This window comes from Poecilia reticulata, linkage group LG2 (genome assembly GCF_000633615.1).
Source record: "Poecilia reticulata strain Guanapo linkage group LG2, Guppy_female_1.0+MT, whole genome shotgun sequence".
Classification (NCBI taxonomy): Eukaryota; Metazoa; Chordata; class Actinopteri; order Cyprinodontiformes; family Poeciliidae; genus Poecilia; species Poecilia reticulata.
Window position 1 is genome coordinate 6,148,629 of NC_024332.1, and position 27,315 is coordinate 6,175,943.

Consider the following 27,315-nt stretch of genomic DNA (forward strand, 5'->3'; position numbering starts at 1 on the left):
ACAGCATGTAACTTTCTAAAAACAGGTTTCCTTTTGTTAAAATTATTCCCATTTTGTAACAATATGCTTTCCCCCAGTGCCAACTACAGAAATACAACCAATCAGAGCTRGGAGGAGGATCTTGGCGCTCTCAATAAGCTTGTGTATGTGCTGCTCCCTGCTATGCTACAGAGCCTGACAGGAGCACATTTAGTTGAATGATAACACTAAGATCTTCCTCCTGGTTGGTTGGTTTTCATCTGAAGCGTTGCATTTCTTCAGATGGAAATAGTTGTAACAAATATAGGAAAAACGTATCTACTGCAAGCTTAACCATGTAATTTAGCAACCTTTTCTAGCTATGCCTAGTAAAGTGTCCACTGAGTGTTAGAAATCRACAGCTGAGGTWAAATTTGCAAATATATTCATGTTTTTCACYATGCAGAAATGACGTGCTCAGCTTGGTTGGGTTTCCTGTCAAGGTTTTAAGAAGGACAGAGTTGAAAACAAAGTAAAAAATTATTTTTACTGACATCTTCAACATATACAAAGTTCAGCTTTGGATGCTCATTTTGTGCAACAATGCCAACAGTTCTTACAGCATCTTTGGATAAAACACTTTAACAACTAAAATAAAAACTGCTGTAAAACACAAATAAGGCACTTAGAAACAATCATAAGACCATTTCTTTAAGGCACCGCTACATGGAAGCCACTTAGAACATAAGTAGAAAACATGTAGTGTTCTATCTGAACAGTTTCTACACAAACCAGCAGCATTGYGTGCAAACGGTTGCCTGGCAGCGGACACCTGTCTCCTCCCTGCAGCAGGTCGGTGCTCTCTCCAAAGAACGGGCCTCCTCGGCTCGCACCCTCTCTGGACTCTACCGGTACCAAAGCAGCTTTACGTTTCTCGGCTCATAAAGCCGTTTCAAAGATGACCAAGTTGACATCGGCTCTGTCTACGTTTCCGTTCACCACGCTGGGACGGCTTCTGCTGTCGTAAGCCTGGAGATGCATTTCAAGTCAGTCTATTTTCTTACTTGTGCCTGGCTTACCTTTTATGACTCAAGCTCACCCTTTTGGCTGCTTCCCGTAGCGCCGCTGCCTCCTGTTTCCCAGTCTGCTGCACCATCTTATAGAAGATGCCTTTGGTGTCCTGCAGCAGGATGTGYGGCTCGTCGTATGCGTGGATCTGCCCYGCGTCCAGAACCTGCAAATGAAACCAYACACACATATCACAAACAACATTTGTGTGGGGAACCCATACACCTGGAATTTACACAACACAGTTTTTGTACATGAAAAACATCAACAGATGATCCGACTTCCTCTGCCTTGTAGTCCTACTGCCATGTGCAGAAATACAACGCTCAACCAGAAACATACAGTCAGAGCCAGGAAGAGAGCTTGTTTTCTGATGCCAGGAGATAAACAGTTTTCTAGTAGCGTTAAGTTGTTCCTYCACCATTAGCACTGCTTCAGCAGCGTGATTGACAGCACAAAGACCCTCCTCCTGGCTCTGATTGGTTGTTTCTGCAAATGACAGTCAAACCACAGAGAGGAAGCAGAGGAGCTGAATTTTTTTCCCACAAATTATCTTATGTTATAGGGACATTTATTTAAAAACGTTAACAGTAATGTAATGCCAGGTAGACATGCACCTAAAGCAATGCTATTTGACTTGAGGAAAAAACTACTTCAAAAGCAGCATCTCTGCTCCAGGCAACACAAACTGGGAACTTTCACTGTCATCCAGGTGGTAATTAATCTTCAGCAGAAACTGCACAGACTCCAACTGTCTCTCTGTTTCCTTTTCTGTTACCGCCTGCATATATATAACTGCTAACTGCCGGTGGGAAATCAATATAAACTTTATTGAGAGTTTGCTGCTGATGAATTTTGAACCTTAGTTTGTGTGTAAAATGGCCTCACCAGTATCCGGTCGCTGTCTATGATGGTGTTGAGGCGATGAGCGATGGTGAGCACTGTACATTCCCTGAACTTGTCCCGGATGGTTTTCTGGATCAGCTCGTCTGTCCTGTGACAACAGCACAACATCCCAATGTTACAGTTCATGTACAAGAAATTAACYAATAAATTTTGATGACTTGGTAAATTAAAAACATAACTTAGACTATAAATGGATAAAATACTCTGTKTTAAATTGAATTGTAGTGAATGTACAGCAGCTCTACCTGGGGTCCACGTTGGCCGTGGCTTCGTCGATGATGAGGATGCGGTTCCTCCTCAGGATGGCTCTGGCCAGACACACCAGCTGCCTCTGACCCACACTGAAGTTGGAGCCGGACTCGGCCAGAACCATCTCCAGCTTTCCAGGCAGCTCCTCCACCACGGACTTCAGCTGCACCTGAAGGAAACAGACGTCAGGAACTAAAACACAGAAGCTTCATTTACCAAAGACTCAGTTCACTAACAGGTCTGGCTTTARACTGAATGTCTTAGTTTGGCTTKTAAATGACAAAATATTTTTTTTGCAGCATAAAATAAATTTTTGGATTCTAATCAATCATATGAAACATCTTGGTCATGTTTGAAACGGGCAGCTGGTGCTGACCTCTCGCAGGGCGTTCCACAGTTCTTCGTCTGAGTGTTGGTTAAAAGGGTCCAGGTTCTTCCTCATGGAGCCTGTGAACAGCACCGGGTCCTGGAAACAAAACCAACTGGGTTCACAAGTCACAGAAATAAGAAAATGTTAAATCCACCTRTGGGTATTTAAACTTTAGAATAAAAGCTTCTGAAATGTTCACAGCAAAACATGGTRGTGGCAGCAWTGGATTTTCTTTAAAGACAGGGAATATTCTCAGTTAATGAGAATATAGAGCTCAATAGAGAACATACATACAGCCCAAGGGACAAAATTTGTGTGCAAGAACGGTCCAGTCAAAGTCCAGACCTGGATACAGTTSAGAATATTTGGCAAAACTTCAATAATGCTGTTCAGAAGCTCTCCATCTAATTAGACTGAGCTTTTAGATTCATCAYGAAACTTCTTGGTTCCACTTGTCAAAGCTGAGTTTTTGTTAGTTTTTCCTAATATGTGTTTGACATAAAATACTGATGGTGGTTTTAATGTGACAAATGGGAAACGATTCACATGAGTGTACATGAGCTCAGTTCCACTTTGACCTCACCTGAGGAATGATGGACATCTTCTGGCGCAGGTCATGGAGGCCCAGGTCAGAGGTCACCACCCCGTCGATGTAGATTTTTCCCTGAGGTTCTGCCAGGCGGAACAGAGCCGAGACCAGAGAGCTTTTCCCGGCTCCGGTTCTCCCGACGATCCCGACCTGACAAATGGAGGACGGTCAGCTTCTGTCTGCAGCGGCTTTAGATAACAAACCTCTCACCTTCTCTTGCGGCCGAAACATGGCCTGGAGGCCATGCAGGACCCTGGGGCCGTCATCGCTATAAGAGAAGCTGACACTGTCAAAGGTCACCAGGCCTTTGCTCGGCCAATCAGGAGGAGGGCGCTTCTTTGTTTCCCAGGGTGCTTCGCTCTCTAGTTCAGTGTACTCCATTACTCTCTCCACTGAGGTCATCTGTGGATGAAGTTCACACCATCACTTTATTGCACTTTTTTTATTAAATGTGATGATCTCTGCCTAGTTTATACTTAACTAGAGGCATTTGATGCATTAAATCATTAAATCTGTATTTTCTAATGTTTTTATTCATATCTGATCATTAAAAGTTTCTTGTTCATTTTCCTATGTCAAAGTTATCCCCTATTGGTCAATAAAGGCAGCATGATGCTCCCATATCAGTCTCAATGATCTTCTATAAACTGAGTTAATGGACCAGTATTATGCATCTTCCTACCACATAGTGCCATTTTATAGCTCTAACTAGGTTACCTTCGGTTGTTATAAAAAATACTATATAAATATGACTTAAAAGAAATTTTACTTTGTAATTTAAAGCCTTGAAATTGGGCCTCTGTCTCTTTAAAAACCAGGGCTCTTTCTGAAACTCCACCTTCAGGATGTGTCACAACATCTCTCCTTTGTTAACCCTTTAACAACGTTTCTACCAGCGCTGGTAAAGGCAACAGCACAGTAGAAGTGCAGTTCCACCAGGTGTTTGCTAATTGTTGTTTTCTCATCTGAAGCTCCAGGTGTTTTGTACAGCTGAATGGTTGCCACAGCAGATTAANTGGATTTTCTTTAAAGACAGGGAATATTCTCAGTTAATGAGAATATAGAGCTCAATAGAGAACATACATACAGCCCAAGGGACAAAATTTGTGTGCAAGAACGGTCCAGTCAAAGTCCAGACCTGGATACAGTTSAGAATATTTGGCAAAACTTCAATAATGCTGTTCAGAAGCTCTCCATCTAATTAGACTGAGCTTTTAGATTCATCAYGAAACTTCTTGGTTCCACTTGTCAAAGCTGAGTTTTTGTTAGTTTTTCCTAATATGTGTTTGACATAAAATACTGATGGTGGTTTTAATGTGACAAATGGGAAACGATTCACATGAGTGTACATGAGCTCAGTTCCACTTTGACCTCACCTGAGGAATGATGGACATCTTCTGGCGCAGGTCATGGAGGCCCAGGTCAGAGGTCACCACCCCGTCGATGTAGATTTTTCCCTGAGGTTCTGCCAGGCGGAACAGAGCCGAGACCAGAGAGCTTTTCCCGGCTCCGGTTCTCCCGACGATCCCGACCTGACAAATGGAGGACGGTCAGCTTCTGTCTGCAGCGGCTTTAGATAACAAACCTCTCACCTTCTCTTGCGGCCGAAACATGGCCTGGAGGCCATGCAGGACCCTGGGGCCGTCATCGCTATAAGAGAAGCTGACACTGTCAAAGGTCACCAGGCCTTTGCTCGGCCAATCAGGAGGAGGGCGCTTCTTTGTTTCCCAGGGTGCTTCGCTCTCTAGTTCAGTGTACTCCATTACTCTCTCCACTGAGGTCATCTGTGGATGAAGTTCACACCATCACTTTATTGCACTTTTTTTATTAAATGTGATGATCTCTGCCTAGTTTATACTTAACTAGAGGCATTTGATGCATTAAATCATTAAATCTGTATTTTCTAATGTTTTTATTCATATCTGATCATTAAAAGTTTCTTGTTCATTTTCCTATGTCAAAGTTATCCCCTATTGGTCAATAAAGGCAGCATGATGCTCCCATATCAGTCTCAATGATCTTCTATAAACTGAGTTAATGGACCAGTATTATGCATCTTCCTACCACATAGTGCCATTTTATAGCTCTAACTAGGTTACCTTCGGTTATAAAAATACTATATAAATATGACTTAAAAGAAATTTTACTTTGTAATTTAAAGCCTTGAAATTGGGCCTCTGTCTCTTTAAAAACCACGGCTCTTTCTGAAACTCCGCCTTCAGGATGTGTCACAACATCTCTCCTTTGTTAACCCTTTAACAACGTTTCTACCAGCGCTGGTAAAGGCAACAGCACAGTAGAAGTGCAGTTCCACCAGGTGTTTGCTAATTGYTGTTTTCTCMTCTGAAGCTCCAGGTGTTTTGTACAGCTGAATGGTTGCCACAGCAGATTAAAGGATTTCTCAAAYATATACAAGAGAACCAAGGAAACACTCCAGGTGTGTTTTTGATGAGGGAATAACATCATAACATGATGTGAAGCTCAATAACTTCTACTTTAAGTGGTGTCTCACCATGTTCTCCACCTCAGCGCTCTGCCTGACGCCCCACTGGAACATTCCCATCAGAGTCACTGCGTAGGACAGAGCCAATCCAACAGAACCAGCATCCAGCTCTGACGGCAGAAAAAGTTCTGAAGGTTACACTCTGGTACCCTCTAGTGGTGTAGAAGTGCAAGTTGATTGACTCTGGCTTACGGTCTCTTAGCAAAAAGCAGCCAAAAGTAGTGATGGTGACRAAGATGGAGCACATCCCGTCGAGGCGAACGGCRAACCAGCGAGACGTCGTCAGGAAGAGGAAGAAGGCCTCTGTTCACAACCACAAAACGTCAGTACAAAGGTTTAAGATCAGTGGACGTAAACATGCAGGGAGAGGCAGAACCTGAGTGGAGGTTCTGATGAGCGTCGAAGGCGTTCTGGAAGCGCTCCTCTGCTCCAAAAGCCCGAATCGTCCAGAGGCCCTGAAGGGACGACGACAGGTGGGAGAAGACGGGACTGCGAGCTGCACGACACGAAGACTTGTCAGGGAGAAGCAACAAAACGGCAAAATTAAASTYAATCCATTTGAGACGCCTACTGGTGGACTCAAGCCGCTTGACGTCTCTGGAGGTTTGCAGGAAGTAGCGGCGCAAGAAGAGGAACAATCCGAGGAGAGGCACAACCGGAATGAGGATCCATGGGATCACAGACGCTGCCACGGCGATCACGCCGAGAAYCTGCAGGAACACCTAAAAATCACAGCAAATGTGTTCACACCCAAACRTCAGTGTTAGTTGAAGAGGATTRAAGCTAGAGTTCATCATTTGTTTGTTAAATACAAAAAAAAGTAGTAATAAATACTTCATATCRTCACTTTCATTGTTATTCCAATAGTACCACAAAATATCGYAATAAAACTTTAGGTCCATATCACCCACTCCTGCTGTGTGTGTCCTCACCTGAATGAAGTCGGTAAACGTCCAGGGCAGCATGGAGTCCACCTGGCCGATGTCCTTAGAAAACCTGTTCAACACTCTTCCTGAAGAGACAAAGCAAGTGAGAATATAACATTCGGTTCTCTTTGGATCACAAAGTGTTAATAACGCTCTCTTCGCTTACCAATGGGGTTGATGTCGAAGAAGCGTACGGGCGCTCTGAGGATGGCGTTAAACATGCTGTTGTGGAGGCTCTGGGCAGCTTTCACCAGCACAGAGAACAGSATGATGTTCCTCATGAAGCCAAACAGGATGGTGGCTGCAGTGAGACCTGCAGGAAATCAGCAGGACTCTCTGATCAGCAGGAAGCAGACAAACAGTTACAAAACAGGGCAGGCTGTGAAGCAGGTTACCTCCATAAACACCCAGATAGAAACCTAAATCCAATTTTGTTGTGTTGGTGTTGGTTCCATTTGCAGCCATGCTGCTATTAGTGCCGCTTAGCTTGTCTTGCTCTCCTGCCCTGAAACAYGGCAGATTAAATGAGRAAACGGCTCTGTTAGCATCAGGAGGTGAATACAGAGAATTCCTTACCAGTACGCCAGCCACCAGTCTTGCATCACATACGATACCTACAATAGAAAGTGTGATTACTTACTTGTTTTGATATTTCCTAATATAAATGGCTGGGTTGTTGTTGCTGTACCTGAGCCAGGAGGTTAACCACCACGGCAAACAGCAGGACGACGACGTTGGCTCCAGCTCTCAGGTATTTCAGGTACATTTTCATTCCGATGGTTCCCTGAGCTCGACTCTCCTCTGGTATCGCCTGGACTGCCTCTGTCTGCCAAGGAACACCAACAAGCATGATTCCCATAAATATAATTAATTTTAATGTTATCTTAGAGAGGTTGAACAATAAGGAGAGCATTATTGTGGTTTAATTAATAACACGTGTGAGAATGAAGCTGCACTGCTGACTCTTCACGCAAACAGACCAAACGTGACCAGCAGTCATACTAGACAAAGAAAAAGAGGACCTGAAATTAGAGAAGCAAAGGGCAAATGCATATTAAAGCAGCAGAATCAGCTGCTGTGTTCATGGTAGCGTGTTTAAAACCACAGCTTCAACACTCAGTCATTTGACTTTTTGTACTGAGAATTTAAGGTCAGTTTTAAATTTTCCATCAAACAAAAATGTTACTAAAACTCTCCTCTAAGCTCCTATAAAAGTAATTAAAAGTATCTGAGTAACTAAATGCTAAGATAAGAAATGCTAATGTGAACCAGCTGCACAAACAACTACTGTCTTTTCTGTGAAAACTTATGGTGGACCACTAGGGGGCGTAACAGACCGCTGTACCAACCGGTAAGTGATCTCCRTCTTTGAGTGAGTTAACTGAGGAGTGCTGGGAGAGAGTTGACATCTCRGACAGAGTTCTGCTCCTGGGAGAAATGTCGTGTGGAGACTGCGGCTGSTCTTCTTCCTCTTCTTTCTTCAGCAAAGAGGTGAAGTCCAGTCCGGAGCGCTGCAGCTCCGTGTAGGTTCCCTTTGCCACCATGTGGCCCTGATGAACACACACAACCAGTCATCGTTTATGGACTGCTGCCAACAACTACACATCTCAGCAGCAAAATACAGGCTTTTATTTATAGCTTTCTATTTCTTGCTTTAGAAAACCCCAAATATCTGTCTTCATAACTTTACAACAACAGGATGAGGGTTTGTGCAGGCTCCATCAACTCAAAGCTAAGACTTCTTAAGACCTTTAAGAGTGGAATTTCAGACCTGTATCTGTAAAGAAATGTACTAATTTCTCCAGCCAACTGGCAAGAAATTTGAAAGAAAGCTAGCTGGCTAGCAAAGGTATGTTAGCAGCTAGTTAGCAATAGCCTCAACAGTCCTGAGTCACAGAACGCAAGGAAGATATTAATGCGACTCAAACTTTTGCCTGATAGAAAGTCTTGTACACATAGAATATGCAATATGTATTAGATCTGTTCATACAAAATTGAAGACAGGTAATGTATTACAGGCCAAATTACTTTTATAAAGTAGTTTTAGATGTTTTAAGACCTTTATGTCAAATAGGAGTTTAAACTCTTTTCTAAAATGAAGGCTTTATAATGTCTTAAATTATCTAAATATATATCCAATTTAAGACATTTCAAGGCCTTTAATTTAGATACGAGTTTAAACTGTCTTAAAAGTTCTGCTGTGCACCACACATTAATTACATTTTTATTAGCTTCCCTAAGGCCGGTCGTTTGTTAGGCCAACTTACTTTGAATTAATTTAAGATATTTTAAGGCCTTAATTTTAGATGTGCGATAGCCTTAAATATGGATTTTGAAGGATGCACGGACCCTGTACTATATCCCTGTTTCTTAGACAGAAAAGAAACACAAAGACATGTGGAAACATGAGCACAGATATACCCTATAACCTATTGGAACGATTCAAGTCAGTTGAGGAACCTGAAACTGCGGTGCTTAGCAGAAATATTCAGCTTCTTCAATTTTGCTGATTCAGTTGATTTTGAAAAAAAAAAGTAAACGACTGTAAAACAAGACGTGAAATATGTCTATATTAACTTCCCTAAGCCGATACCTCTAAGCCTGAGTTAAAACTCAGCCCTTCACCAACCTGTCAAAGGACTTTTTCACAAGCATTCACTTCAACGTTCAGAAACAAAGCTACAATTGATCTGAATGATGGCAGCCGTTCCCAGCTGTGCAACAGGTTGACATTTAAAAGCTGCGTTGATGCTCTAAAACATCAGTAAATATAATCTTCCTTCACTACAGAGCTTCCACCCTGCTCTTAATGCCCTGACCTGTGATCAGAATGCAGTGCAGCCAGATTTTGGAGGTCATGGAAATGTTGCTGATGAATAGCAGTTTAAGCCTGCCAGGTAGAGGAGCCAAACGGGACAGGATGTGTTCATGCAGGGAAGAGAAAGTATYCAAACCAACCTCCTTTAGTACTAGGATCTGGTCTGCAGCCTTCAGGTACTGCAGCTGGTGGGTGACCAGGATGCAAGGCTTGTTCTTCAGCAGCCCACAGATGCACCTGATGACAGCAAGCAGGAATGAGAAGCTCTAACTCCAAGTTTATTAGGACTTGACAAGCATTTGCTGCTGACACTTATATTGAACACACTTTATATTAAATATACAGTGGGGAGAACAAGTATTTGATACACTGTTGATTTTTCAGGTTTTCCCACTTGCAAAGCTTGTMGATGACTGTAATTTTTATCATAGGTACTCTTCAAYTGTGAGTGATGGAATCTAAAACAAAAATCCAGAAAAATACAATGTAYGATTTTTAAATAATTAATTTCCATTTTATTGTGTGAAATAAGTATTTGATACACCWGAAAAAAGAAACTTAATATTTGGTACAGAAACCTTTGTTTGCAATTACAGAGATCAGACGTTTCCTGTAGTTCTTGACCAGGTTTGCACACACTGCAGCAGGGATTTTGGCCCACTCCTCCATACAGATCTCCTCCAGAGCCTTCAGGTTTCGGGGCTGTCGCTGGGCCACACGGACTTTAAGCTCCCTCCAAAGATTTTCTATTGGATCCAGGTCTGGAGACTGGCTAGGCCACTCCAGGACCTTAGGATGTTTCCTACGGAGCCACTCTTTAGTTGCCCTGGCTGTGCGTTTTGGGTCGTTATCATGCTGGAAGACCCAGCCACGACCTCCTTCCCTCTTACTGAGGGAAGGAGGTTGTTGGCCAAAATCTCACGATACATGGCCCCATCCATCCTTCCCACAATATGGTGCAGTCGTCCTGTCCCCTTTGCAGAAAAGCATCCCCAAAGAATGATGTTTCCACCACCATGCTTCACGGTTGGGATGGTGTTCTTGGGGTTGTACTCATCATTCTTCTTCCTCCAAACATGACGAGTGGAGTTTAAACCAAAAAGTTATATTTTTGTCTCATCAGACCACATGACCTTCTCCCATTCCTCCTCTGGATCATTCAGATGGTCATTTGCAAACATCAGACGGCCTTTGACATGCGTTGGCTTGAGGAAGGGCACCTTGCGTGCACTGCAGGATTTTAATCCTTGACGGCATAGAGTGTTACTGATTGTTTTCTTTGAGACTGTGGTCCCAGCTCTATTCAGGTCATTGACCAGGTCCTGCCGTGTAGTTCTGGGCTCATTCCTCACCTTCCTCAAGATCAATGATGCTCCACGAGGTGAGATCTTGCATGGCACCCCAGACCGAGGGAGATTTTCCGTTATTTTGTATTTCTTCCATTTTCTAATAATTGCACCAACTGTTGTTGCCTTCTCACCAAGCTGCTTGCCTATTGTCCTGTAGCCCATCCCAGCCTTGTGCAGGTCTACAATTTTATCCCTGATGTCCTTACACAGCTCTCTGGTCTTGGGCATTGTGGAGATGCTGGAGTCTGATTGATTGAGTGTGTGGACAGGTGTCTTTTTTCTTTAACAAGTTCAAACAGGTGCAGTGAGTGGAGGATTGGAGGGCTTCTTAAAGAAGAACTAACATGTCTGTGAGAGCCAAAATTCTTACTGGTTGATAGATGATCAAATACTTATTTCACACAATAAAATGGAAATTAATTATTTAAAAATCGTACATTGTATTTTTCTGGATTTTGTTTTAGATTCCATCACTCACAGTGGAAGAGTGCCTATGATAAAAAATACAGTCTTCTACATGCTTTGAAAGTGGGAAAACCTGAARAATCAACAGTGTCTCAAATACTTGTTCTCCCCACTGTATAAGGTGTGTTTTCACTCTTTATCCACCACACCCAGTTCTGTTCCTTTTCATCTGCCTTCTTAGATGAGAAGTATTGCACATCAGAATTAAACCAGAGGACTGTTGGCCATTGTTTAATCCTGAACAAAAACACTAAGACCTTCAAAAAGAAAAAAGAGAGGAAAGTTCCAGTAAGCACGTTGACAGGTCTCCACCCTGCTCTTTACAGCAACTTCCTCTGGCTGGGATCTGGGATCTGAATAAGAGGCTTTACACCCATTTCCTGTSTGGGAAATTCAGGGAATCTATTGTCCTGATTAATGAAGCGTGCAGCTGAGCAGACTGGATGGGACTCACTCTTCAAAGAGGTGTCTGCCGACCTCAGCATCCACGGCACTGAGAGGATCATCCAGCAGGTAGATGTCTGCGTCCTGATACACAGCCCTGAAACAGAACACACTTCACTCCAGCGTTTATCCTGGACAAATGCATCTCAACTCGTCTGGTTTCCTGCTTACCTGGCCAGGTTGACTCTGGCTTTCTGCCCCCCACTGAGGGTGGCCCCTCTGTCCCCGATCAGAGTCTGATCCCCGTCTGGCAGCAGCTCCATGTCCTACACATAAAACATAACATTTACAAGACCGACAATGGCGATTATCCCCAACTTATCTTAGAAAGGGTAAAAGGACCAACATGCACGGGTTCGTGGGGGTTAAACATAAAAAGAAGATTTCAAAACCAACAACRWATCAGCAAATTTAAAGGCTGATCAGTGACAACTTCATATAAAACAGATAAAGTTGATCAGGAGGCACATGGTGTACAGGCTTATAGTTCAGTCGGTCCATTCACAGCCATCCAAGGTAACTCATTTATCAGACACCTCTTCCCTGACCTGTCCTTTATCAGCCTAGTAAACATTAACAGTCCAGCTTTTTACATCCAGAATAGGTAAACACACACACAAACACACACACTTGAGTCTGGGCTTTGGTTAAACCTTACTATTAAGGTGAAAAAGTAMATTTTCAATATTTACATTGAAGTCTTACAATAATGGCAGCAACTGACAATTATTTTAGTAATAAATTATCCTGACAGTCCAATTAAAAAATTGGTACATTCTGCAAATTTTTCATTTAACCACTCAAGCCTTTCTTATATATTAGAAATAGATTAARAGATTCAAATAATTAAATTTCTTTTTTAAAACAAGAAAATAAATATTTTATTGCCTAATATGCAAAAACAAGGCATTTCTTTAGTTAATTTGAACCAGGTGAAGCTAAAGCTGCCACTTGAGGAGYTGTGGATAGAACATGCGTACAGAAAAAGTTTTCATCTTAAATGCAAAATGTATATATTTTTGCTTAATTATTGCTCTGTTATTCTTTCAACAAATAGTMTTTTTTGTGTCCGTATATTCCATTTAACGTTTAAGCGACGACAAGATTAGTTGACAATTAAGCACGATTAATCATTTCAAATAAAACAACCAAAAATTAAAGATAATTTAGTTTGTTTGTTTTTTTTAAAATCATAACTTCCACACTAAAAATACTGGGAGAATCCACCTCACCCTTKTCAGAGCGCAGGCTTTGATGACTCTTTCATACTTCCGAGCTTCCAGGTCTTTCCCGAACAAGATGTTGCTGCGAATGGTTCCAGGAAACACCCAGGGCTGCTGGGCGGCGTAGGTCAGCTGACCTTTGACCCTCATCACCCCTTTTTCAGCAGGAAGTTCTCCCAGGATGGAGCTCAACAGGGACGACTGCATGAAAATGCAAACATGTCAGGAGCTGACCAACGGCTCTGGGTTATCAGCATGAAGTAGGCTTAAAGATCTTAAAGAGGAACACGTTCAAAAGAAAATAGACTCTTAAAAGGGAGGAAGAAAGATTTGTTAGGTAGCCAATGCTTTTTCACACCACTGGGAATCGCAAAGCCTGACCTTTCCAGCTCCAACTGGTCCAATCACAGCCAACAACTGATTCGAATCCAGAGAGAGGGAGATGCTCTGCAAGGTCGGAGCATCTAAATTCTGGAAGAAAAAACAAACAACAAAAACTTTTTTTTTTTCTTTACCTAACTTTCCACAGAATTAAATCTCCAACTTAGAAAAAAGTTTCCTTTTCAGTTCTCTCTTGACATTTGTAAATAAAAGGTAGAGTCCCACCTTGTCCCAGTAGCAGGTAAGATCATTGAGCTCCACACCAACATCCTTCCTGTCCTCCTTTGAAAGAGCAATGCTGGTTTTTGTGATCTCATCCAGCAGCAAGAACTCCTTTACGACAGGAAAGAGGAAAGAGAAAATGGATTTTAAAAATACTAATAAACAAGGTCCGATACAGGTGATTTAAAGCATAACAGTTTAAAACAGGATTGAACAGAAAGAACTGTGAGTCTGTCTGAGAGATTGTATTGACTATATAGATTTCTGGATAGGAAAATAATCAACTTTAAAAACATTTTTTATCATAGACTGCATCAAATGTTTCATCTGACTTATTGTGTCCATGTACGTCGTCTTAATATTATACATAAAGTTTAAACCTAAAAGCATCTCAAGTTTAATTTAATTTAGTTAAACTAAGCAATGAATTTAGATTTTTAACTGTAAAATAGCTTCCTGTCTCTCACTCAGGTGTTTTTATGGATGTGGTTTACTACAGTAGTCAGGTGGCCATGAGGTTATAAAACTACACTGAAATCTGGAGTGGAAGATAACAGACTAACAGAGCTGAACATTAGAGCGATAAAATAGTAGTGACATCAGCACTGTAACGGGACGTATCAATCTTTATGAGTTCTGTCAATAAAAGCAAAGTCATGCTGATTTAAAAAAAACTGACACTTCACTGAAGCTCAGCAACAGTTAATCTATGACATGGTTACACCTGGTACTCAGCAAATATCACTTTATTTCCACTCAATCGACTTTAGTTTGGCTACATGCTAAACCTAAACCTTTGATTTACTTCAGCTGCTTTCGGAAAGTTTTGAGTCCTTTTTATACCTGAATCCTCCTTACGCTGACACGGGTCTCAAACAGCTTTTCAATGGCGCTGGGGAAGAAGAGCGTGACGGTGAGGCGCACGGCCGAGTACAACGACACCGTCACAAACACACGGCTGGCGGAGATGGGGTTCCCCACCAGCACGTAGATGGTGAACGTGATGAACACGATGATCTTGCTGGCGCAGAAAAACGAGGCCATGTTGAGACCTCGCAGGTAGGAGCTCTTCATGATCTTGGAGATCTCCTTCCTAGGATGACAARGAGAAATATTCGGATGGTTTAGGTAGATTAGAGTCGGCTTGGTTAAACAACAAGACGACAGAGAGCAGTACTGAAGTTTTGTTGAAAGTAATTTGGACTGTTCATTGCAATAATCAGATTTTTTTTTTTACTTCTTTCAGGATGACAGTGTAATTTCAAACAGCTACCCCAGTTTACAATAAGCCTGGTGGGCTGCCAGGCTAAGTGTTGTTTATATATTTTAAATAGTTTTTTTATGCATCACTATCCTGTTGCAGAAATGTGGGGCAGCGATCCAAATGGTAGCACAACACTGGAATATAGAACATATATAAAAGCTAGCAAGAACATAAGAGAGCACATTTGTATTCACAGTGTMCTATAAGCCTGGCGGGCTGCCAGGCTTAACTTCCCCTTGCCGGGCTAAGTGTTGTTTACTTATCTTAAATTATTTTAAGTACACCAGTGATGGTGATAGCAGATATGAGATGAACTAGGTTTATAGTTGACAGAACAAATATATTAAAATCACATTTTCTGTCTATGGTTGACGCACTGAACTGGTAACACTAAATTCATAAGTTTTGTAACTTGATGCAGATATGATAATTTTATATATAATGATAACCAGGTACTAAAATGTAKAGATTCATTTTGTATAAAACTCAAGACATTCACATTTTCCAAGTTATTTAAGCATATCTGTAAAAGTCAGATCAGTGCCTAAATAGTAGAAACTTGACAGAAGCTTGTTGTTGAGATGGAAACAATTATTTTTAACTAACTGGGCAGACTATTCATCTGACATCTAWGTTAACCAAGAACCCACAGTAAAACAATTTCAACATTGAGTCATTTGTTAATCACAAGTTAGATCATTATCACAACACTGACCAATATTGGCACATGTTTTCCTAGTATTGTGCAGCCCTGGTGTGTGGTAGAGTTGCAATAAGTTTGTTCTCTTTGAAACAATTGTACCAATTGTATCAAGAGCCCCATCAGAAACATGTTTGTAGAAAAAACTTGTTCCTTYCAAGAGATTTTGTAAGGGTTACATTCCATTGCCTCTAGGAATAATTTGACAAGAAGAAGATATTTTTTGAACACAATTTCAACTGAAACAAAGTAAGCGACTCATTGTCGAGCATAGCACCCTGCCTCTGAGGTCCAGGATAAAAATATTTTAACTTTAGTGCTGCCAAAATTGTCTTAGCTTCCCTTTCACTCATGACTGTTGAACATTTATGCCTGGATGTTCTATGGCAGACGGCCACACACTGCTCAAGAGAAAAAATACACACTTTTAACAACTTCCAAGATGTGGACCTTTATCCACAGCTCCAGGCCAGAGTCCAGAAGCAAGCTTAGCACATCCTATGCAAGAACACTGAAAACTCTCAAGCATTGCATTCTCAATGACCCARTCAAAAGCATTACTTCCTCCCATGAGAAACTTTGCGGATTTTCTGAATGCTATCACCAAGATTTAACTCCCATCAGCAGGTCAGATGCTCAGACTGTAAACTTTAGCTAATGTTTGTTTTACAACTTGGGCAACTAACACTAATCTCCAAACCCTTGCATTTATGAAAAATTAAGTTAAAAACACTGACATCATCCAAGAAGAAAGCCCCTAGCATCACTCTGTTTAATACATCAACTTTAGTCCCGTCTTTCAAAAATGATTTTGTTCCATCGGTGAAGTGCGCAGCGGAGCAGAGCACAGCAAAGACGCATATCTAGCTTTTATTTTTCTTTGCAATTGTATTGCAGAAAACATACAAATACACAGTGAACTCTTGTTTTCCAAGAATCGTTTACTATAAACTCACAGTATTCTTATGTGATGAAGTATATGCATGTTGCAACAACGAAAAGGTAGATAAGGTGACAGAAGGATCTCCCAACCATAAAACAATAAACACTCCCGTGAAGCGTAAACCCTAAAACGGCAACAGAGCAGCATCAGCAAGTTCAACTCTGAACATTTTTCTGATGAGAACAAATCTTCACAGCTAAAAAAATAACTTCATCTTTTATCACAGACTTTTTTTTTCTCAGAAAATTCTCAGTGGTCACGTCTAACACCTTTCAGATTAGTCGTAATCTAGAAAGTAATCGTTGATACAAGTCTGTAAGCAGCAGCAACGCTTTATTAATGTTTCTGTGAAGTCTATAAACTGGTRACTTTTCTCTGGGAAGTAACAGATTGTATCTGCTGTTAATAAATAGGCATGAAAAGCMMTAAAAGATGTCACATAATTAGCCACACATATTTGACTAGAGGTTTTGTAACTTCTAGTCAAATATTTGTTTGTTTGTGGAACTTGAACCGTCTGTGACGTTGGTTTTTGTTTTTACCTTCTGACCTCAGACACCAGAGCAGAGAAAGGTTTTTCCCAAGCGTACATCTTGATGATCCTCATTCCAGATACAACCTCGTTCATTGTTCGGATTCGGCTGTCTGTTAGCACGGCGGTCTTACTCCTAAAAAGGAAGGGTAGGACACTGAGTGTGCTGGAGATGCACTTCAGCATCCAAATGTCCTCTATGTTCAGGTAAATGGCAAACTTCAGAATTTTGTAGTTCATTTGACATTCAAACAAAGTAGCACATAAATGTGAAGTAGAAGGAAAATAATGTGTGTATTTATATTTTCATCTGTAAAAGAGCCAGAAAGTCTTGACTTTTCCTTCTGCTTTGCACAATTTTCTTTAGTCTATTAACTTGCTTTAGTTCATCCATGTGTATTGTAGTCTGTGTACTGTGATTAGAAAGCAATTTGAAGTGTTATATTTTCTGTTTTATTTTATTATTGTATTGCATATCCATTTTTGTAACCTATGCTACAATCTGGTACAGCACATGAAATGATGAGCCTTTCTAAATAAAGTTTATTATTCTAAAAATATAATATAWAGACTTTGATAAAGACATCTAAGCTTACTGAATCCTGCACAGAAGAATCACTTAACATATTTTATACTSTGGTTCAACATCAGCAGCAGATGGATAACTACATCCTGACAAGTGGTGAGTGTGTTTTACCTGAACTTAGAGAAGAGTCTTCCAAACATGGTTTGGGTGGGCATGAGGAACAGGAGAACCCCCATTCCCGCCAAGCAAGAGGGGCCAATTTCATCCCACAGCAGCCCCACAACTGCAGCTGCCTGAAGTGGCCCCACCCACAGGAAGTGCAGGAAAATAGTCACCTAGAGGCAGGGAGTCAGTGTTGAGCTGCAACTACAACACACAACAGTTGAAAAAACAAATCTAAATTTCCATCAAGGTGAGAGTTTCTTCTCCCCTCTGTCAAACAGGCTCAGGTCGAGTCAGGTATGAAAGGGTGGCATGCTGTAATTAGCATCCCACCCACTGCCAGAAAACAAACTCCCTCCAGAAGCCAGGGCTTTCACAGCGCGCACTGCCCCGCAGATTAACATGAAACTCTACATTCCTGACACACAAACAGAGTTCAGTGCTCAGAGGGTAATGAGGCCTAAAACAGAGACCTGCCACAGCTTGTGGCGAACACATTTCCAACAGCTCTGACACGACCAGGTAGACTGACAATTAGGCCTGTCATAATAAATTTTGCTGGACGATTAATTGTCTAAAAAATTAKTGCGATAAATGAAAATATTGTTTCAAGCCCTTTTGACACTGATTTAATGGAAATGACTAATAATGCACGTGATTTCCTGCCATAGAAATATACACTTTATTTTCAAAAGAACGCATAACACTGGAACTGATAAACTAAATAAAACAACCAAAAACAAAAATAAAATGGATTCTTAGTCCATTAACAAAAAACATACTTGAATAAAAACTAAACAACATAAAGCCAAAGTGGAAATGAATACTGCATACAGATTATGAAGTCTGTATGCTATATTGCCCTTCAGTAATCACTAGATTTAAATAAAGAAGATGGGCACATCCAACTACATAATGCAGTAGTTCACAATACACGATTTTTTGCCCCCATTTGCTCCTTATGACAATCTTAGATCGTTGGCCGATCTAAGATTGTCGCTGGTGATTTCGTAACCGATCATCATGTAATGTGATTTAGATCGTCGTGACCGCTCGGATCTAAATCAGGAGGTTTTCCCCGACTGGGAGCTTAATGCAGCCTGTTGAATGTGGCAGGTAGCCAATCAGAAAGCGCAGATTCTYCTCTGCTTTCTGAGGGGAAATTACGAGGGGAATCCCAAACAGCTGACATGTGCAACCCAAAATCCAGCGGACATTGGAGCTGATATATGAAAACAACATTAATATTTATTAAACATTTTGTGCAAAGAATATAGAAATGACAAGGAGAGGAGTTGGAGCCAAATTGCTACCTCAGTTGATAAACCCGGTAAGTTTTCAACTGTTTTTTTGTTAACGTRACATAAATAGGTTATAATGATTTTCATTCAGTCAGGACTTTTGCTGACTTTAGCCACATGCATCACAGATAGATTTTAGTAAAGCATTGATTAACGTCTGCTTTTAAAATTAGCTAACTGGACTTGTAGCCATTACCCATGTGGCTGGACACCACACGGTTCACCGGCACACGGTTCGATCGAACCCGATCGAACCGTTATACCTAGGGTTTCTGTCTGCTAATGTGTGGTCTCAGGTTTTGAAAATGGCCCGACAATCCAACATCTCATGTCATGTGCACTGGACATGAGACTAAGAAAATGAGGAAGGGAGGGTCAGTGGAGAGTACTGGAGTTTAGCCTTTTTTCATTCAGTGTCATCAACAGAAAGAAAAAAGGCAGGAAGAGACGATAAAGCCGATAATTAAAACGACGTCGATAGGTTTAATTTATCGTGCGATTAATTGATTTATCGTTTATCGCAACAGGCCTAATGACAATCGGGCATTCGCATGGCGGCCGGTGCAGTTTTGGGTCAAAACATTTATGTTAACCGACAGGCTCAGAAATTAAACATTTGATCATTTTCTAACACTGCATCAACACTATCACATCATTTAACTTGAGCACAAACCAAGTGTCGGATAGCTTAGAGGATGTCTGTCACTGCTAAACGAAGGCATAAACACACCTGCTGAATATGGAATGGAGAGTCGAAAGAGGAAAGTGGGTGCCGAAAAAAAACAGAGCAAAACAAAGAGGAAAAATTGCAGAATGTGAAAAAAAAATACAAATATTTGGTGAAGCTTTGACTCCTGCAGCAACAGACAGTAAACAGCAAAGCACAATGGTTGAGAGGTTTGGTAACTAACAACATTCTCTTAACAGTGAGGGAASAGGTGATATCCCTTTGTGTCATTTAGGATATTTATCTGTCATAAAGTCAACTTTAAACCAGTTAATAGTGCAAAGAAATATAATGAACAGGCTAAATCCTATTTGTTAAAACTAAAACAAATAGCAAGTTTTTCAGATCTTTAGCATTTTCCCTGTCATTTTTTTAAATTTACCATCCTAACACTAATTTAGGAAGACATATTTCTGACCAATCTGGATAAACAATGACTGGGGAAAGTTTTTGTTCCTAGATGTCAGCAGATGAAACACAGTTCAAAGATTAATATGTGGGAAATACTTTGGAAAAATAGCCCACATTTTTTGGTTTTATACATGCCAGTTTAACTGAAGCCTTTTAAAAAAGAAACAAAGTAGAAATTAAATTTGGGCTTTGAAGTTGAAGAAGACATTTGAGAGTTTAATTTTTCAAAAAGGCTGCATTGTTCCTAAGGTGTTTGGTGTCAATCAGCCTACCATCAACCTACTTTTACCAACCAGTCTTCTTCATTTTTGGTGTTTTATTCTTATTCCTATACTTCAGTTTTTACTGGCAAGCAGTTTTTATACATGTGAAAAATATTTAATACAGTTCATTACAAAATTTGTTTGGATATCATCCATCAACACATAAATCAAAATATATTAATTTGATTTTTATTTGTAAGACATTTAGACGGAAATCTACTTTGTGTTGGTTTAACACATAAAATCCAATTATAACACATAATTTGTGGCAAAAAGTGGAGAAATTCAGGTGATATAAGATTTTTTGCCAAGCACTGAACCCTGAAAAAGAGACAGCAGCTCATTTTCTCATACCTCGTCAAACTTGTTGACGTCATTGGATAAAAGGTTGACTATTTGGCCTGTGGTGGTCTTTCCCATGGCTGAACTGCTCAGGCACAGAGCCTGAAAAAAAAAGAGCAATGGTTAAAGGAAAACTGATCTGACCTGACAGGCAGTGCCAGGATTAAACTGCTAAATGATAATCAGAACCTCTTTTTCCCTGAAACGGACCTTCCTGTAGATCATGTGACACATGGCCACTCTGATCTTCATGCCCGCTCTCAGTACGTAGAAGAAGTAGAGGTGATGGACCACTGCCAGGACCATGGTGCAGGCGGACAGGCCGGCTGCGTAGCCCAGAGCCTTATTCAAAGCCTCTCTGTCATCTGGACTGTAATTCTCAAAGTATTGAATCACTTCCCCCAGAAAAACTGGCTGGATCACTCTGATGCCCTCCTACATTCCAGCAGAGACAAGATGATTAAAGATAAGAAATTATAAAAATTCTCTGCAAACTTAAAAAAAAAAAAACCTGGTGTCTAAATGATGCTGTATTTCCTTATTAAAAAACAAAAAACGCATCATAAAAACATGAAAAAAAATCTGATATTCTTTGAAACTATCAGTACTATCTTTTGAATGTTGAGATATTGACAAGCTAATGGTGTGTGTAAGTGTTTTGTACTGGTGCAAAGTTATCAAATATGTTTGCAATTGAGTACATTTATGTCTGCATTTAAAAAMAGAAACATTATAAGTAGGCCTGTCACGATAAATTTTGCTGGACGATTGTCTAAAAAAAACTATTGCGATAAACGATAATATTGTTTCAAGACCTTCTGACACTAATTTAATGGAAATGACGTAATACTGCATGCTATTTCCTGCCATAGATGCACCTTATTTTCAAAAGAACACATCACACTGGAACTGATAAACTAAACAAACAAAACAACCAAAAACAAAAATAAAATGGATTCTCAGTCTCCATTAACAAAAAAAGTACTTGAATAAAAACTAAACAACATAAAGCCAAAGTGGAAATAAACACTGCATTCAACCAAAAGAGTACAGATTATGAAGTCTGTATACTATATTGCCCTTCAGTAATCACTAGATTTAAATAGAGAAGATGGGCACATCCGACTACCTAATGCAATAGTTCATGCCACACGATTTTTTGCCCCTATTTTCCCTTTACGAAAATCTTAGATCGGTCAACAATCTGAGATTATTGCTGGTGATTTTGTAATTGATCATCCTGCAGTGTGATTTAGATAGTCACCGATCAAAATCAGGGGTTTTCCCCGTCTGAGAGCTTAACGCTGAATGTGACAGGTAGCCAATCAGAAAGCRCGGATTCTCCTCCGKGSTTTCTGAGGGGAAATTACGGAGGGGAATCCCAAACAGCTGACATGGAACAACAAGAAGTCCAGCGGACATTGGAGATGATATGTGGAAACAACATTAATGTTTATTCAACATTTCGTGCAAAGAATATAGAAATGACAAGGAGAGGAGTTGGAGCCAAATTGCTACAGCAGTTGATAAACCCGGTAAGTTTTCAGCTGCTCTTCGTTAACGTGACATAAATAGGTTATAATGATTTTCATTCAGTCAGGACTTTACGCTGACTCTATAGCCACATGCATCACAGGTAGATTCTAGTAAAGCATTGATTAATGCCTGATTTTAAAATTAGTTAAATGGACTTGTAGCCATTATTTTGTGCCCAGGTGGCTGGACACCACACGGCATGACGAACCCAATCGAASCTTTATACCTAGGGTTTCTGTCGGCTAATGTGTCTCTCAMGTTTTGAAAATGGGCCGACAGTCGGCCGACAACTAAGCGCATTTCCTTAGTGTAATGCACTGAACATTACACTGTGGAAAAGAAGAAGAAAGGGTCAGTGGAGAGCACCAGAGGTGAGCCTTTTTTTATTCAGTGTCATCAACAGAAAGAAAAAATGGCAGGAAGAGCCGATAAAGCCGATAATTAAAATGAGGTCGATAGGTTTAATTTATCGTGCGATTAATCGATTAATCGATTTATCGTTTATCGCGACAGGCCTAATTATAAGTCAATTTTCTGCATCGGAATTGGCCGATAATAAACCTTAGATATTGGTATCGGTATTGGAAGTGAAAAATGTGAATCAGTGCAGGTTTAAAAATATAGGATTCCACAACAACAAAAATGTGACTGTAATGAGAAGAAAAGATGGATGACTGAGAAACAAATGGATAGAAAACAAAAAATATGGATGAAAGCGTTTTAGACAATAGGATGGGGAATAAAGGCATGAAGTATACACTCCTATTTTCCCAGTTTGTGTCAGAACCTTCAACATTTCACACAGACAGACCTCTGACCTCTAGAAGTGTAAAGATTCCCAGCATTCCATAGGACTTCCAGTAGCACTGTATGATGCATTTGGTCAGCCCAGGTGTCCTCATCTCCTTGGCAGCTTTCTGCACCTCCTGGTCCCAGTATCTGTGAGGGAGAAGAACCGGAAGCGGATGAGTCGAGGTCTATTGGCTTAGAAATCTTTGAATCAAGATGAGCCGAGCCTCGGCTCTGAGACAGCAGCAGCATTACTTAAGGAACAAAGCCCGCTCCGCTGTGAGTTAAAGCAGGTCACAGGCAGGTTTGAACACATCGACAGTCATCAGCGCTGTGCAGCCTGTAGTAACACTGGTGCAAACTTTAAATAACTTAACAAATAACTTTAAAAAACTTAGCAAATCAAAGGTTGCACCTTCTTGGAGAATATATTTTTTTTGCCTTTTTTATGAATCACAATGATCATTATTAAGACAGGAGAAGATAGAGTGGATTAAAAAAATTGAAATGCCAGATTTTTCTGACATTGTTGTGACTTTTTTACACTTATATGTTGTTCAGTATGATAAGTGACTGATTTACAATTRTATGTTAAGCCTAAATTACATGATTATTATTAATTGAATTGAACATGATTGTATATAATTACAAGGATGAAGTGAAATATATTTAAGTGCAAGACATGATTTATTTGAATAGAAGAAGTCTTTTATTTTGAAGAATGCTTAAGTATCTGGTTCTGTTTTGTCATTATCTTGCTTTGTTGATATTTTGGTTGTCTTGGTTACGAACAGCTGTYGCCGTTATCAGCTGTCGCCGTTTTCTCTCTTCAATAAAGAACTGAACAGAAAAGTTCAGTAAAAGACATACGAGCCTCCGTTTTGTTTGAAGAAGCTTCACTCCGTAASMKWCWTYAMAMAAAATTTTTAAAAGTGCAAGCATGATGCTTCCAACCCCAAGTTTCACTGTAGATGTACTTTAGTTTTTATTCAAGAAAAAATTCACATAAGAATAAAGAAGATTGGGATCAAATTTTGAACAAGTTTCAATTTAGTCTAAATTACTTTTGAAGAAGTGTCTAGTTTTTGTGTCATTGTTGCTTTTATTGATGCATTTATGGGTGACCATCAAAGTTAAACACTGTACCACAGTGTTTGCATGTAGATATTTGTATTTTAAAAATAACTTCTCCCTACTGGTTGTAAGAAATTTCATAATGCAAAATGTGGTTCATAGCTTGCAGGAAAGCATGAAAATTAAACGTTTTGGTCCTTATATATCAGATCATCTGTCAAGTTACAATGACTTTACTGTGCTTCAGGGAAAAACAACTGACCTATCAGGAAGTTAAACTCCATTCCCACAAATACCCACATCATCATCATCATTGCACGGCTGATATTTCCTTCATCTGAACTGCAACGGCAGCCAACCGCAGAACATTTTAACAGGCTACACAAAGAGATGACTGAGATCTGAAATCACACGTTTTAAAGGACAACTCTTAAAGCTCAATTAGCAAACAATAAAAGCTTTAAGAAGTTCAATATTTGGTCATTTTTGGAAGCCACATGAAGTCAAATAATACCCGATGAGCAAAGTAACATTTTGAACAAACAGCAGTTATAGCTGAATATGTTAAAGCATATTTCTCCATTTATTTTTTAACGTTAAGAAATAAGCAGGATTTGGACACGTCTGACAATTTCTAGCAGAACCCTGATGATTTTGAGCCAAAACTTCCTGAGTAAGAACAAATCACAACTTTTTTTACCTTTACATATGAACAAAAGTCATCCTGGAGCCTGATACTGCCTCCGCCGTGTTTCAACATCAACATTGTGTTCCTATGTCCCAATTCTTCTTAACAACCTTAATTGTTCCATAGATTATATAATTCATTTGATTCTTCTCCTGCTTCATACTTTCATACAACACAATCTTTCGAATGCTTTTTTAAATCTACAGAAATGTATGAACTCTGTCGATACATTTGCACTAGCAAGGGTATATTAGCGGCCAGCTAGCAGTAGCTTCAATAGTCTAGARTACGCCTAACGTTTTTGCCTGACAGAAATGTCCAATAAAAACACACAAAAAATAAAAACATAGAATATACAAGATTAAATAGTCTTGTCAAGACAAGACTACTGCAAAAAAAAAAAAAAAAAAAAGACTAAAGACCAACTTATCTTAAGATATTTTAAGGCCTTTATTTGTGCAGTTGTGTAAGTTTGTGTACCTCTGCAGCTCCTGTCCCAGCACCTCTGACCTGTCCTCATGGAGCACTTCATACATGTCTTCCTCCTCCAACCTGCGCTTGTAGCCAATCCTGAACAGAGSGTTCAGCCACCTGATGAAGAGATGAGAGGTTGAAAGGTATTCATGATTTTATTCAGCAGATTAGATCCACACCGTCTTGGAAAGAAAAAGGAAACTTAGTAAATGGATGCAAAAACCCATCAAAAAGACTTGCAGCCACGACTAAAAAGTGTAAATATTACTGGAAAATGTTGATGAAACAGTTCTTGCTAATCTGATGGAGGCAGATCTCAGGCCACAAACAGGAAAAATGACTCAGACTACCATAYAAGAAACACACAAACGGAAAGGTTTGTGTGTTTTTCTAAGTGTTTGGTCGACAGATGAATCAGTCTTTAATGCTCGTATTTTGGAGTTAAGATAATTTTACACAACAAATCAACAGCTTAAAACTTTCCAAACCGTGCCAATACCACCTGACCCCGACTGCATGCGTTCTTGCACTAGGCTATTTCTTAAGGGTCAGCTGATATATGACCCAGACAGAAGAGATTGCTAGAGATGAGGGAAACGTTCAGTTCTCAAATTGAAAGAAGAGTTTTCTAAAATCAGAGAGAATCTGTCAGTGACATGTTTTTTTATAGCTATGTTGTAACAATTTGTTCACGTTTTCAATTTGCAAATTCTTAGAATTATCAGAACAGATTTTTTTATGCATTTTGATATCAATCAAGCAAAAAATAAATAATTCAAACCAGACGTATAGTCACGTTTATTATCTCAAAGCTTCACAMATCAACTTTCAACAGTCTGGTAAAATAAATAAATAATTTTTTTTATTTATTTATTTCCTCCTGGGCTACGTTTTTAACCCAAAGTGCCTTCTGGTTTGTGTATCGGTGTAACAATAACGATAGATAATGAGGAAACGACAATAATAGTGTAATAAAAATGGATTCTGAATGTCGTAAAACAGTTCTGTGGTGATTCAGACTGGTCTAATCAGTTTAAAGGTGTGTTACGAATTGAAAAGGAAAAAAAACATATTAAAAGTTTATAAAAACAGACAAAACCTCGCAAAAAGTTTTATGAAATTAGAACCAACACAGACAGTCATGTAAAAATTAAACAGGGTATAAGGAAGTGAAGTTTAGAAGAAACTCCTCCACTGCAGGTGCCTAATCTAAAACACCTGCGCTGAAACTTGACGTAAAGGACGTTTATTCATTGCCGGTTGTTTCTTTTACCTGAGCAGAATTTCTGTTTGTTCATGACGTTGTCTCCTCAAACTAACTTTGTGTAAAATGAATAGTGACCGCGCGGAATGCGGGAAGTCACCCTTCCTATCCTTACCGAGTCCATTTTTAAACTCCCCGCGAAATTACTACTGATAAAAAAAAACCAGTTCACCACTGGGAGACCTCTGCGCCCACTCACCAGAAAAATATCTTGGACAGAATGTTCGCCGTCGCCGCCGGGTTCTTCTTGCCATCTTTCCGGACTTTTTCCATGACTAACAGGGAGGTACACGCGTCTCCCCTCTTTTAAAAACTGCAGTTCACGGTTATGTCTCGTAACTTTGTAGGACATGCATGTTACATGAGGGTAAGGCTAACCCCGAACGTGAGTTTGCGTAACCCCTTACGTCCGGTCTAAGGTGCTGAAGCGAAATAAAAGAAACAGAAAGAACTCCCATTCGCCCCGCCCTCAATACACCTGATTGGCCAGAAAAAAACATTCTTACCATGCTATTGGCTAGGTGTCCACGGTGTTTTAATGATTTAATTCACCATTTTATTCACCATTTAAACTCAGAAGATATATAAAATATTTCCTTTTATATATTTGTCTCTTTATGTTCTAAAGATTGGTTAAAAAAATTAAATATCTCATTGAACCACTAACAGTTTTAGAGTGCATTATGAAATTCAGTTCATCCAGTTTGTCACATCACAATCCAAGACTTCAATGAATTTTGTTAGTAATTTATGTGACAGACACATACAAAGCAGTACATTATTGTGAAGTTAAAATAGTTTGCAAATACAAATGTTTCAATTTTATTTAGGAGATCAAGTATAAAAGA

The 27,315-nt window shown here is 39.9% G+C and overlaps 1 protein-coding gene across 1 annotated transcript; it reads right to left on the reverse strand.

The window, feature by feature from the left end:
* Nucleotides 1–486: 486 nt before the first annotated feature.
* abcc4 (ATP binding cassette subfamily C member 4 (PEL blood group)) lies at nt 487–26,891 on the reverse strand. Its single transcript, XM_008425465.2, has 31 exons — nt 26,667–26,891; nt 25,210–25,320; nt 22,997–23,117; nt 20,853–21,077; nt 20,655–20,744; nt 17,608–17,771; nt 16,921–17,046; nt 14,315–14,564; nt 13,475–13,582; nt 13,250–13,339; nt 12,878–13,069; nt 11,817–11,911; nt 11,656–11,742; nt 9,528–9,624; nt 7,919–8,119; nt 7,258–7,395; nt 7,146–7,183; nt 6,965–7,074; nt 6,736–6,882; nt 6,576–6,655; nt 6,215–6,365; nt 6,020–6,139; nt 5,836–5,946; nt 5,653–5,753; nt 4,733–4,924; nt 4,517–4,672; nt 2,558–2,647; nt 2,178–2,350; nt 1,915–2,020; nt 1,058–1,192; nt 487–987 (listed from the first exon to the last, which is right to left on the reverse strand). The coding sequence occupies exons 1-31, from the start codon at nt 26,738–26,740 to the stop codon at nt 898–900; spliced, it is 3,969 nt and encodes a 1,322-aa protein (XP_008423687.1). The 5' UTR covers nt 26,741–26,891; the 3' UTR covers nt 487–897.
* Between the last annotated feature and the right edge of the window lie 424 nt (nt 26,892–27,315).